Source organism: Ahaetulla prasina, chromosome 4 (assembly GCF_028640845.1).
Source record: "Ahaetulla prasina isolate Xishuangbanna chromosome 4, ASM2864084v1, whole genome shotgun sequence".
NCBI classification, from domain to species: Eukaryota; Metazoa; Chordata; class Lepidosauria; order Squamata; family Colubridae; genus Ahaetulla; species Ahaetulla prasina.
Genome location: NC_080542.1, coordinates 7,955,335 through 7,969,549, shown reverse-complemented (window position 1 = coordinate 7,969,549; position 14,215 = coordinate 7,955,335). Strand labels below are relative to the sequence as shown.

General features: G+C 39.1%; 1 protein-coding gene across 1 annotated transcript; it reads left to right on the top strand.

The window, feature by feature from the left end:
* Nucleotides 1-695: 695 nt before the first annotated feature.
* On the top strand, nucleotides 696-10,388 carry LOC131197004 (vomeronasal type-2 receptor 26-like). Its single transcript, XM_058180555.1, has 8 exons — nucleotides 696-892; nucleotides 2,403-2,668; nucleotides 3,640-3,764; nucleotides 3,954-4,031; nucleotides 4,692-5,540; nucleotides 7,919-8,146; nucleotides 8,917-9,043; nucleotides 9,490-10,388. Exons 1-8 carry the CDS (start codon nucleotides 696-698, stop codon nucleotides 10,386-10,388), a joined length of 2,769 nt encoding a protein of 922 aa, XP_058036538.1.
* The last annotated feature ends 3,827 nt before the right edge of the window (nucleotides 10,389-14,215 follow it).

Below are 14,215 nucleotides of genomic sequence, written 5' to 3'. Positions count from 1 at the left end.
GTTATTGTTTCATTCTTCAACATTCTTTTGTCTGAAAATGTGGATAAAACCTCCAGAGAAATTATTGGCTTATTTGTCAGATTTTAACATGTAAAAATGTTTCCTCTTCTCTACTAAACAATTTTATCCATTTTATATGGAAAATGGGATCCCTGCTCCACTGTAAGAAATAAACATGAATGTCACCACTTGAGGCTGTTTTTAATTGCCAATGTCCCTTAGATTACTTTTGTTTAGCATTTGCTCATTTGAAAAAAAAAAGTTGAACCTTTAGTTGAACCTTTTATTCTCTCACCAAAAACAAAATAATTATCTCCTACAGGAATCCCCATATTTTTTTTTTAGCTAAGCCAAAACATCAAGGACTGTGCATTCAGCAATAATTATCAATTTGGTTATGAAGTAAGTCTTGAACCCCAGGGAGTTTGGCACAAAGGGATAATAATGGCTCCGTCAGATACATTGCTACAGGCTTCCTCCCTCCTTTCTTCTTTTCCAGAACATCTGTTCAATCCTAATAATAGTCAGTATAAAATTTGCACTCACATGGAACTCCAGTATAGAAAATGATGGGATTTCTGATTAGGTGCATTGTCAGATATCAATCTTAGCTTAATCATTGAATGAAGCACTGAAATACAAACTTCCTTATGGACAGGAGGCACAGATATTTTCACTGTGACAAATGCCTGAAGATGTTGTTCCTTCTGATGCTCTTGGTGCAGAAAGCAGTTACTCTGAGCTGCCCTGCGAGTGATGCTTTCCCGATTCCCCATGAGTGGTACCAGCCTGGTGACCTCATTGTGGGTGGGATGGTGTCTAAGATAATTCAAACCTTTCTTGAAATTGAATTTAAGGAACATCCTTCTCTAAAACCTTATGCTTTAACGGAGTAAGGATTTTTTCTCTCTCCATTTATTTTCTAATCTTAGCCATATTTCCCATAATTGCTTATACGACTAATAGCTCTTTGAGAATAAATGCATGTTTTTGCATATAAACTTACACTTGTTTTCTTGTCGTTCAAACTTATCAGATTTTGGGAAAACAAATCATTTTCATTGTATTAAAATCTTAATTGCACAATGTATGAAACTATAGAATAGAATAGAATAGAATAGAATAGAATAGAATAGAATAGAATTTTTTATTGGCAAAGTGTGATTGGACACACAAGGAATTTGTCTTGGTGCATATGCTCTCAGTGTACATAAAAGAAAAGATACCTTCATCAAGGTACAACATTTACAACACAATTGATGGTCAATATATCAATATAAATCATAAGGATTACCAGCAACAAAGTTACAGTCATACAGTCATAAGTGGAAAGAGATTGGTGATGGGAACGATGAGAAGATTAATAGTAGTGCAGATTTAGTGAATAGTTTGACAGTGTTGAGGGAATTATTTGTTTAGCAGAGTGATGGCCTTCGGGAAAAAACTGTTCTTGTGTCTAGTTATTCTGGCGTGCAGTGCTCTATAGCGTCGTTTTGAGGGTAGGAGTTGAAACAGTTTATGTCCAGAATGTGAGGGATCTGTAAATATTTTCACGGCCCTCTTCTTGATTTGTGCAGTATACAGGTCCTCAATGGAAGGCAGGTTGGTAGCAATTATTTTTTCTGCAGTTCTAATTATTATCATAAAGACTGTGTCTTTCTTGTTGGGTTGCTGAACTGAAGCAGAAAGTTATAGAGGTGCAGATGACAGACTCAATAATTCCTCTGTAGAACTGAATCAGCAGCTCCTTCGGCAGCTCCTTCGGCAGTTTGAGCTTACTGATTCTATAGTTGATAGTTGATAGTTGATAGTTGAGCTTAACTATTCTGCAAGATGTTCCTTTGGAGAACATTTAGGGAGTGTAAGATAATTAGAAGTATCCAGTTTGTGCAGTCACTCCTTGCATAACTTACACATAAATTAAAAGAGTGATACTTGCTGGTTGTATTCTATTTTGTGCCAAACAGTTTGGGGGGAAAATGACAACTTTGTTTTATATTTATTTGTTGCAAATCAGAAAAACACTGTAGATAGCTCTGAGAATAAATGCATGGTTACTCACGAAACGTATGTAACTATCCCACGATAAGTCTTTTGGAAAACATTTAGAGATGAAAAGAGTGATACTTACTGGTTGTATTCTATTTTGTACCAAACTGATAGAAATAAATGTGATAGCTTGAAAAAAAAATCACGATTTTGTTCTATACTTATTTGTTGTAAATCAAGGACACATTTTACATTGTTGAAAACTATAGAAATTATAGAGTGTTTTACAAAGACTCTCATCTTCTCACTTACAACAGAGATAGAAATGGTTGTTACTCATATATCAATGCTTTCATCATAAAAGAATTGTCAACATTTTTTGTTTGTTTTTTTGTTTTGTAAACTATTCGCAGTGTAATAACCAAATTCTACCAACATGCCCTCGCCTTGACCTTTGCTGTGAAGGAGATCAATGAGGACTCCTGGATCTTACCTAACGTCACTCTCGGGTTCCACATCTATGACAGTTACAACAACCCTAGGATGACCTATCGCACCACCCTGGACCTGCTTTTCAAATCCCAGGAATTTGTCCCAAACTACAATTGTGATAGCCAGAAAAATCTCATGGCCATCATTGGGGGACTAAGTCCTGATACATCATCCTTTATGGCAGAAAGTATAAATGTCTACAAAATTCCACAGGTAGTTTGGGATGGAGTAAAAGAGAACATTCTTTTGTAATTAATAGTAGACACTAGTTGCTTACCATATCTTTCTGCAGGAATTCAATTAAATACACTTTTATCACCCTTCTTCTGTTCTTCCCAAAACTCAGTAAACTGGCTCAAGGTAATCAAATTAAATCAAAATCTTTTATTATAATCATATATGTGTTTTGACAGCCAACCAGCAATAGGTCACAACTTTTTTTATTACAATTTGCTTGGTGTATGATAAAAGTAGCTTAGTATAAAACTCGACTGTTTTTCTTAGCAATTGTTGATGGATTGGTGCTGTAGGGTTAATTAGATTCTTGCCATTCTTTTCTGTAGGACTTCAATTTTCCTCTCTTTGCTCTCCGTTCTGCAATTGTTCACACAACTCAAAATATTGGCTCAAAATAATCAGTCAAGAAAATCTTAAATCTTTTACTGCAATCATAGATTAGAGAATTTAAATCACAAATTACAGTACAAAATTAATTTTGTTGAAGAGGTTCATCTGATGTTGTGGTTTGACCACTATCTGTGATGAAATCTAGAGCTGTGACAATAGGTAGATAGAAAAGACTAGCTAGCACATAGCACATAGAATAATAGAGTTAGAAGGGTCCGTGGAGGTCTTCTAGTCCAACCCCCTCTTCAACCACGAGACCCTATATCATTTCAGATAAATCATTTTCCAGTCTCTTTTTGAAAGTCTCCACTGATGGAGCACCCAAATTTCTGAAAGCAAGTTGTTCCATTGGTTAATTGTTTTCACAGTTAGGAAATTTCTCCTTAGTTCTAAGTTGCTTCTCTCCTTGATTAGTTTCTATCCAGTGTTTTTTGTCTTGCCGTCTGGTGCTTAAGGAAATAGTTTGACACCCTTCTGCTTATAGGAGCCCTTCAAATATTGGAACACTGTTATTGTATCTCATGGTTTTAGGGAAGATCGCCTTTCAGCCACTTCCTGCCCATTCCCAACTCAAAGCTATCTGCATATTCACTGATGCCCTCAACTCAGCTCCAGATTCCACCAAGCTACTGGACAATAGGTTGCAACTTTCCTTGGTATGTCTTGGTTGATTGTGATAGTAATAACTGAATTTAAAACTCAACTGATCTGCCTGGAAATTGTTGAAGGATTGGGGCTACGTGGTACTTTTGGAGATCTCTAAAATAATTGTAGTAAATGAAGACATGATTAACCCAGAATCTCATGGGGATAGTCTTTCATGTATAAGTATTTTATTTTATCAGCTACAAATAAGGGAAGAAGGTAGTCCAGTAAATCTAACTCTTAAGAATCCTTTCCTTAGCCTGAGAAGAGCTCACAAGGTAAGATAGTTATCAAGTTTCCAGATGTTCTAAGCAGATGAACATACTGGAACTCTGTATTAGGAAACTCAGTGTGGTTGTAATCTAGTTGTCAGGCCTGGAAACCATATTAGACTTTAGGTTTCCAGACGCTGCCACATTTTTCCCCTGAGGGGAAGAAGGGGGGCTGCGGGGTAAGGTAACATTCTTCAGACGGTCAAGGTCAGATGGAGTTCACATCTGCAGGAAGAGTGGCAAGAAGATATTCGAATGGACTGGGAGAAGTGGGACCATGTGACCATCAAAGGGGTCAGGGGGGTGGGACTCTTGGGGTTTGTATAACTGGGGGAAAAGAATCCGGAACTTCAGTTTTGGAATTGCACTCATCGTGTGCCAGTCTCCTCTTGCTAGTAAAGAACTCTGGAAAAGAAATGTCTCTGAGTTTCTTTTACGCAGAAGAGGTATTTCTGGAACCTTGACACTAGTTATATTTCAGATGAGAAAATATTTCATCATGGTATTTTAATTGATTCTTTTTTTCATCAGAATTGTCATAATCTATGTAGAATTGGACAAATGTTCAATGTATGGAGACCTTCATTAAGTTTCTAACCGGCAGTCTTCTTCACATTTTCCCTATGGTTTTCATGAATAATGAATTTCTCTTTTTCATTTGTTTAGTTGACTTATGGTTCCTTTGCCCAAGAGGACTTTCAGATTACTGAGTTATTTCCACTTTACTGCATGGTCCCAAAAGAGGAGCATCAGTACACCGGACTTATACAACTTCTTCTGCATTTTGGATGGACATGGATTGGACTCTTTGCTTCTGAAAATAAGGAGGAACGTTTTTTGCAGAAACTGCAGCCATTGCTTTCACAGAACGGGGTCTGTTTAGCTTTCACACAAAACATTCCACAACATCTCCACTTTGATGACTTATCCAAATTGTTTAGTTCATTGTCAATTCTTTATGATAAAGTGTTAGATCAGAAAGCAAATGTTTTTCTTGTCCATGGAGAATCCATCACAGTAGCATGGCTCAGAAGTGTCATGTTTGTACATGATTCCGAAAATAAAGAGAGTGCATTATTTAGGAAGGTTTGGATCCTGATGAATTCAATTAATTTCATCCTGTTGGGATTTCAGAAGAATTGGGATCTCCAGATGTTCCATGGTGCTCTTTCCTTTACTGTGCATTCAAGAGACATTCAAGGCTTTAAAGAATTTCTTCAAGTCATCAAACCTTCAACCCACAAAGATGGATTTCTTCGAGATGTTTGGGAGCGATTGTTTGAGTGTTCATTTTCAAACTCAGAATTATCTTCAATGATCACAGAAACTTGCACTGGAGAAGAGAATTTGGAGAATCTGCCTTCACCTCATTTTGAATTTCAAATGACTGGCCAAAGCTACAGTATCTACAATGCTGTTTATGCAGTGGCACATTCTTTGCATGAGGCAGTGAGATCAAAATCCCAACCAAGAGAGATTCCAAGGGTTGAATTTCGAAATCTGCTGTCTTGGCAGGTAATCTTTCCATGCCACACCTCTCGTGTATTTCAATGATTATCCACAATCACCCATAATCAATCAATCACAATTCAATGCCTGGAATGCACTACCTGGCTCTGTGGTTTCTTCCCCCAACTCCCCCAACTTTACCCTTAGACTGTCTACTGTTGATCTCACCCCATTCCTAAGAGGTCTGTAAGGGATGTGCATAAGCAGACCAACATGCCTACCAGTCCTAATATTCCCTTTTATTCGTATCCATTTCATGTATTCATAATCAAGTTTATACTTATATTTGTTATCTTGTATATGCTTGACAAATAAATAAATAGAGAGACTGAGGCCACAAAGCTATTAATTTTATAAAATAAGAGGATTGTCAGCCTCCACTCCAATCTTCGTATACTTTTGTACAATTTATATCAGTAGATAGAATGTGGAATGTTTATTTCTGTATTATAAAACAGTTAAGGAAATGAGATGTATCATAGCACCATACAGGGTAAGGGAAAGGGGCCTATTAAGAGTGTCGGCTGACATAACAGTGTGGGAGGGGTGATTAACGGCTGAGTGTTAAGAGCGCGGGCTTTTCCAACAGAAACTGCATTCCTAAGATGATTGACAACTAGAGACCTGTGGAAGAAGATTACCACGAGGGGCCGAGCAGGAGCTGGCATTGGACCAGACCAGCCTGACCTCCTGAAGGAGGAGGGACAATTGGGGGGATATGATATGTTAGCCATATTTTGTCTCAGATCCAACTTTACTAAGCTGCTATCAAGACTGTAACTAGTAAAAGTACTTTTCTTTATTGCAAATGAAGTCAAGGTGAATTCTTTCCTAGTTATAATCAGAGGCAGTCTGACAAGGATGAATATAAAACAAACCTTTCCTAATTTCAGGATAGTCAATGGGATGTACTGTATTCATCAATTTTCATTGTATAACTAACTTTTCACCTCTACGTAGTATTGGTCTGTCTGGTGAATTTATCCAACCTGGTTACAAGAAGAATTCAATTGCATTGTGTCTGAAGGCAGTCTTTCTCCTTTTGGTGAAAAAAAAACATTTCCGAAATTTAGACATTTCACTATTCTCATTAGCTTATGGATAATGATTCTCACCAGAGCCATGGTGGTGCACTGGTTAGAAAGCAGTACTGCAGGCTACTTGTACTGGCTGCCGGTTGCCAGCAGTTTGGTTGTTTTACACCCACTGGCCCGAGGTTGACTCAACCTTCCATTCTTCTGAGGTTGATAAAATGAGGATCCGGATTGTTGGGGGCAAATGCTGACTCTATAAAGCACTTAGACACTGCACTGGGTCACACTATATAACTATATATATATCAAACCAATATATATCAAAGCACTGTGAAACACTATATAAGTCTAAATTATCCCCAAACTTCTCCTTGGATCATGAACCTTTCAGAGTTGGGATGCAGAGCATTCTCTCTCTTTCAATGTTCAAGAAGAATGGACCAAATGTCACTCCTTTTCAGCTGTGTCCTCCACCCTTTGAAACAACTCTATCTTTGAAAGAATCTCTCTCTCTCTCTTTCTCCGTCTCCCTCTCCCCCTCCCTCCCCTCCCGCTCTCTCTCTCTCACACACACACTCAAAACAATTGAGTCTCAGACAGTGGTGGGATTCAAATAATTTAACAACTGGTTCTCTGCCATTATGACCCGCTGGGTAGGTGTGGCTCGGTGGTCATGTGACCTTGTGGGTGTGACCAACTCAATGTCACTCATGTCGATGGGCGCTTCGCCTGAGCTGTTACAATGTAATAAGGGTTAACCAGACAGGCAGTTTCTGTAAGCAGGGCAATAAAGATTAAGTTAGAAACAACAACAAAATGTTTCCTTCCTGCCTTCCTTACAGGATTAGCCCTGTAAAGTGGAAAAAAATGAAATGAGATTTCTTCCAACAACCGGTTCTCTGAACTGCTTGGAAAGTTAACAACCGGTTCTCCTGAATAGGTGCGAACTGGCTGAATCCCACCACTGGTCTCAGATGATAAAATCCTCCTAAAGGAAATTTGTCCCGTCTTAGGATGTCAAATACCTTTGTACTAACAAAGAAGAAATAATCTAGGATAAGTTTAGATATGGTCCAAGTTTGATTGTCTAGTTCTTTAAATAGTGAATATAAATCATATCTGAATCAAGATGTATAATGTCAATACCTTGTTTTGATTTTGATTTCTTAACTGCTGTTGTTTCATTTTCTTCCCCAGGAAGTAACATTAAATTAATACAGATCTGTGTCTTTTTCTGAAATGTAGATTATCTATATTCTAGGATTATATTCTATAATCCTAAAATAAATTTAAATATACTGGTTACTTCGTTATTATTCTTTAAAATCTCTTCCATTCTCTTTCAAGTAGCTCCATTCATTTCTTCAAGGCATTTCTTTTAACAATTCAGCTGGGGAGAGAGTGTTCCTGAATGAGAAAGGGGAAGCAACAGGTGGATTCGACGTCACCAACTTGATCACTTTTCCAAACAGATCATTTCAGAGAGTCAAAGTTGGAAAGGTTGATCCTCATACTCCCAATGCAAAGGAATTAATCATTAATGAAGATGTGATTGTGTGGCACCCAGCTTTTAACCAGGTGTGGACTCATTTAATCAACTCTTCCTTGATGCATTATGATCCAATATTGGACACAATCTCTTTAGAAATCTAATTTGTGATTTTTGAAATGGCATATTCTGTACAAACATTGTCAATGATCAAGCTTTCATCAAATTGACAAAATGACATTATAATTTAAAAGATAGGTATTCACATTTGGATTGCATTTCCATTTGAAATCATAGGAGTCACAGGATTCTCATAATATTGTGATCTCATATATTTCTTTATTCAGCCTGCCATTCTGCAAACACATCCTTTGCTCAACCTTATAATGTCAACATTTTAATGAATAGTTTAAAAATGTGATGGCTCAGTGGTTAAAGACACTGAGCTTGTCACCTGAAAAGCCGCAGGCCCGGGTTTGTGACCTGAGAACTATGCAATAGTTTGAGCTCCCATTCCTGCCTCAGCTCCCATCCACCTAGGAATTCAAAAGCACACAAATCTGAGTAGATTCATAGGTACCACTTTGATGGGAAGGTAATAATGTTCCTTGTCATACAGCCATGCTAGCTACATGACCATGGAATATATCTTTGGACAATGCTGGCTCCATCGGTCAAGAAAAAGAAATGAGCACTGTGTCCTAAAGTTGAACACAACTGGCCATGGAAACCTTTATCTTATAAATACACCTAGACTAACCATTTGAGAATTCAAATATTCTTCCTCCCACCATAAAGGAGAACAATAGAAACTGCTTAAAAATTTCTCTTTGCAAAAATCTTTTACGTTTAATATTAGGTTCTTCCAATTTCTCTGTGTAATGACCATTGCTCCCCTGGATCCTGGAAGAAAGGCTTGGAAGGAAAGCAATTCTGTTGCTACAATTGTGTTCCGTGTCCAGAAGGGAAGATTTCAGATCAAAAGGGTAGGTTAGACATTCCAGCAAGTTCTCATTAGATAGACTGAAGCAAATACACCACTTTTAGTATAGCAAATAATTTTGAGTTCTTAAAGGTCAATATTCACTTCTATACCTGTAAATGTCAACTTGTCATTCTCAATTCAAAGTTTGCTCAATAAAATCTAAGCTTTTCTATCCACCCTTACAGGTTTCTTCTCCATGTTTTGAAAATTTTTAATACATTGCAAAATTTATTAGACAGAACTGCATTTCATAGAATTGCCCTTCCCACTGAACCTTTTTTATGGTGGTCCCAACTGATACAACAATGGAAAAACTGCATTTCCATAGAAACATAATCCAACTGGTAGCCAATAGAAAAAAACTTGAGAGGGATAACAGTTGGCTCCCATAAAGATTATTTTCAAAAATATGGAGTGTATAAAATCATGCCTTGACTTTTCTTTCAGATATGGATGACTGTTTCCAATGTCCAGAAGATCATTATCCAAATAAAGAAAAGACAGGATGTATCTTGAAACTCTTGGATTTTCTAACTTTTGAAGAAACTTTAGGAATTGGTTTAGCCTCAGCAGCTCTTTGTTTCTTCTTCTTGACATCTTCGGTTCTTGGAATTTTTATTAAGCACAGAGATACTCCCATTGTCAGAGCCAATAACCAGTCCCTCACCTACACCCTGCTTGTCTCTCTTCTGCTCTGTTTTCTCTCCTCTTTGCTCTTCCTCAGCCAACCTGACAAAGTGACCTGCCTTCTTCGGCAACCAACTTTTGGCATCACCTTCTCAGTGGCCATTTCAAGTGTACTGGCTAAAACCATCACTGTGGTTGTGGCTTTCATGGCCACTAAACCAGGATCTCAGTTGAGGGAATGGGTGGGGAAAAGATTGGCCTTTTGTATTGTGCTTTCATGCTCCATCATCCAAGTATTTATTTGTATTCTTTGGTTGTCGACATCTCCCCCAGTCCCTGAGTTGGACATGCACTCAAACCTACAAGAAATGCTTTTACAATGCAATGAGGGTTCAACTTTCTTCTTCTATTGTGTCTTGGGCTACATGGGTATCTTGGCCATTGCCAGTTTTATTGTGGCTTTCCTTGCCCGTAAATTACCTGACAGCTTTAACGAAGCCAAGTTCATCACCTTCAGCATGTTGGCCTTTTGCAGTGTGTGGATCTCCTTCTTTCCAGCCTATCTGAGCACCAAAGGCAAAGCAATGGTAGCTGTGGAGGTCTTCTCCATCTTGGCCTCCAGCGCTGCATTATTGGGATGCATATTTTTGCCGAAATGCTTCATCATTGTTTTCCAGCCTGAGCTAAACCAGCGGGAACAACTTATAAAAAGAATGTAGTGCATCATGTGTTCCTTCTGGATATGGAAATGATTAAGAAGAAAGAGTAGAGAGCTGCTATCTACAGGAAATTATAGATGTCATTATTTCTATCAAACAAGATTTTATGTAGGATTGGGATTATTATTAAAATAACCTATTCCAAATGAAGTGCTTATTGTGCTACATTTTCAGCAATTTTGCCAAGATTGTTTAACCTAACCCTTTTTTTTTTGTCAAATACATCAATTGAGATTCATACATTGAGATTTTGAGCATCTCTCTCTTTATATTCTTAGGAGATTGGAGAGATTTACTTTAAGGTTGCCTAAAAGTTCTCAGCTTCCATTTCTGGGTTTTTATAGCTTCACTTCATCAACTTAAATATGGAAAAAAGCTAATGACTATTTTATACCCTTGAATTTAATACAGTATCATAGGGAATCCATTTTGGACTGATTGGCCTTCTTTGAAATGTAAAAGCTAGAAAATCTTTGAACATGTAACAGACGTTTAAATCTGTTTTTGGAAAAGTTTTCATGAAGGATCGCTCTCCATCCACCAATGTATATCTACTGTAGCTAATTATCCTATTTTAATAATGACATTATATAAAATGTAATCTTTCGTGTAACTCATCCTATTAGAAGGATATGCTGAGCATTGACCATAATAAATTTTCTTTTAATTTGGTTTGCTTTGGGTGTGTTTTCCACTAGTCTTTTGGATGCATTATGCTAATAAAATACCACATCAGGCTAGAAAGCAGGAGACCCTGAGTTCCAGTCCTGCCTTAGCCATGAAAGTCATTTGGTTTTCTTAAGAACAGTCCTTCTCTCTCAGGCCAACGGGTTGTTATTTGGGGAAAATAGGAAGATGAAGGTATGTTAGATGTGTTTGATGCCTTGAGTTATTTGTAAAAATAATAAAACCTATATGTTTGTGTGTGTATGTGTGTGTGTATATATTTATGTGTGTGTGTTTGTCTTTTAATTCCATGATGTCAGTATTGCTATTGATTCACATTAGCATTCTCTGCCTGGCAATGTGAATGAATTCCTCATCCAAATGGCTATCTGGTTTAATTCCTTAATAGGTTAAAAAAAGTTTTGTCTTCTGTATTAAACGACTCTGTTTATTTTACGTGGTTAATGGGAGTCCTACTCCATTGTAAACGAACCTGAGTTTGAACAATGAAGCCTATTTTTCTTGTCATTCTCCCTTGGATCATCTGAACTGACATCTTCTCAATATTAAATCATCAGACACTTATCATCTGACCAATACCAAAATAATCATTTCCTACAGGAATCGTAATATTTTCTTAGCTAGGCTCAAACTTGCTGAGCAAAAGCAAAATTCAGCAACAATCAAGATGGAAGAATCTGTTTGCTTATAAAGTATTGTTATGGGAAAAATCCCAAACTCTAAGTTGAAGGAGAAAAGACCACGAAGGATTGAAGAAATAAGAATTATTTATTTAATTATAGGTACAGACTTCCTCTCACGTAGAGAAACAAAGTCTGAACCCCAGGCATTGCCCAAGCACATTCTTTTATACCTTAGATGCATTACATGGCTAAACAGGAAAAGACGAAATGTGTCGTGTCCCACTCCTCTGACGGCCGGGTCTATAAAGTCTGTATCAAGCGTAGCCACGAAGCCTCTGCAGCTTTGCCAAAGTCCTGTCAGAGTTCTCAGGGCAGGCAGGAATCCAAGGTGTGACTTCAGCAACCAGATTAGACTTTGCCTGACTCAAGGAATGCCAGAAAGCAGATCCTTTATATAGGCCATGGGGTGTGGCTCCATGACTCAGCACTTATCCAGGCCTGCCCCTCCCTTCCTTTTGCTGACGTCGCCTCTCCATTCTCTGGAAGCAGGGATCTCTCCACTCTTCATCTGCCTGCCCAGCTGCCGGCAATTCTAGCTCGTGACTGGCTTCATGCTCATCATGCTCACATGCTGTGGGAGGGAGGTTTATTTGTTCAGTCTGTCCGGGCATGGTGCCAGGACTGGGGGCTGGAGGCATGCCAGACCCTTCGTCTGCACTATCAGTCTCTGGCTGAGATAGCAGGAGATGGGAGGGGTCCAGCTGCGGAGACGGGGGCGGGCGAGGCACAACAAAATGATACACAATTGGTTCAACTGACATTTTCCTATATATGGCACTATCATACACCTTCCAGGACAACACATGTCTATACTTTCAGTACCCATTTCTTATACATTGAGTTACAGAAATCAAAGCCGGTAAATAGCTTATAGTATGTAGAAATAGTTCTTTCTGGTTACCACATAGTGCGTCAGCTAAGCCAGCTACTTCCCCTTGGAATCGCAGTTTGGGAATTTTGTTATACTAAAAACCAAATACAACCCATGAGGTTTTGTAACTAAACATTTTGGGCACTGAGAGTATTTTCCCCCTCTTCCCAGTATGGTTCTAGAGGGCCTGACAGGGCGTGCCCTCTCCACAGGCAACATATTGATACCAGGGGTGAAATCTAAAATTTTTCCCTATCGGTTCTGTGGGCGTGGCTTCATTGGTGGGTGTGGCTTGGTGGTCAGGTGACTGAATGGGCATGGTCAATAATAATAAATAATAATAAATAACAAAGTATACAAAACTTGGGAGGCCCCAGTCTACCTTATTTAAAAATAGAGACCCCGGTCTACCAATTGCCTTTTACTGACAAGCTCCGGTCTACCTTCTTTATTTATTTTATTATTTTATTTATTTTATTATTCAAATTTCTATACCGCCCTATCTCCCGAAGGACTCAGGGCGGTTTACAGCCTTATAAAACATAAAGTATAAAATAAATACATGTTAAAACAACATTTAAAAAAACTTATTCCATTAGGCCAAATTTAAAACTATAGTTAAAAATACAAAACCCCATTTAAAATTAATTTTAAAATTAAACCCTAGGCCAGCCCTGCACAAATAAATAGATGTGTTTTAAGCTCGCGGCGGAAGGTTCGAAGGTCAGGAAGTTGACGTAATCCTGGGGGGAGCTCGTTCCAGAGGGTGGGGGCCCCCACAGAGAAGGCCCTTCCCCTGGGTGTCGCCAGTCGGCACTGCCCTAAGGAGTCCCTCCCTGTGAGAGCGTACGGGTCGGTGGGAGGTACTCGGTGGCAGCAGGCGGTCCTGTAAATAACCCGGCCTATGCCATGCAGTGCTTTGAAGATGGTAACCAAAACCTTGAAGCGCACCCGAAAGGCCACAGGTAGCCAGTGCAGTCTGCACAGGAGAGGTGTCACGTGGGAGCCACGAGGGGTTCCCTCTATTACCCGCGCAGCTGCGTTCTGAACCAACTGAAGCCTCCGGATGCTCTTCAAGGGGAGCCCCATGTAGAGAGCATTGCAGTAATCCAAGCGAGATGTGACAAGCGCATGAGTGACCGTGCATAGGGCACACCGGTCTAGAAAGGGGCGCAACTGGCGAACCAGGTGAACCTGGTAAAAAGCTTTCCTGGAGACGGCCGTCAAATGATCTTCAAAAGAAAGAAGATTTAAAAATAGAGGCACCAGTCTACTAGCTTCCAACAGCGCTGATCAGCTGTAGTGCGGCGCCTTGAAGTGCCGCGGCAGTCATTTAAGGCCATTTGCAGCTATATCACCACCGAGCACTTCAGGGACAGAGAAGAGGAACAGCGAGGCGTGGGCGAGGGGGGAGGGATTTTTGCTACCGGTTCTCCGAACTACCTGCCCCCATTGCTATCGGATCGCACGATCTGGTCTGAACTGGGAGCATTTCACCCCTAATTGATACCACAAGAATTGAAAAGGTAAAAGTAATGATAAGGACCCCCTGAAGGACCCCAGAAATGGGCACTTTATATCAGTAT

Coding starts and splice junctions, on each gene's coding strand:
- LOC131197004 (XM_058180555.1), top strand. CDS start 696: ATGTTGTTCCTTCTGATGCTCTTGGTGCAGAAAGCAGTTACTCTGAGC. Junction 3,765..3,953: donor ATAGGTTGCAACTTTCCTTG/GTATGTCTTGGT, acceptor TTATTTTATCAG/CTACAAATAAGGGAAGAAGG. Junction 8,147..8,916: donor GGCACCCAGCTTTTAACCAG/GTGTGGACTCAT, acceptor GTTTAATATTAG/GTTCTTCCAATTTCTCTGTG.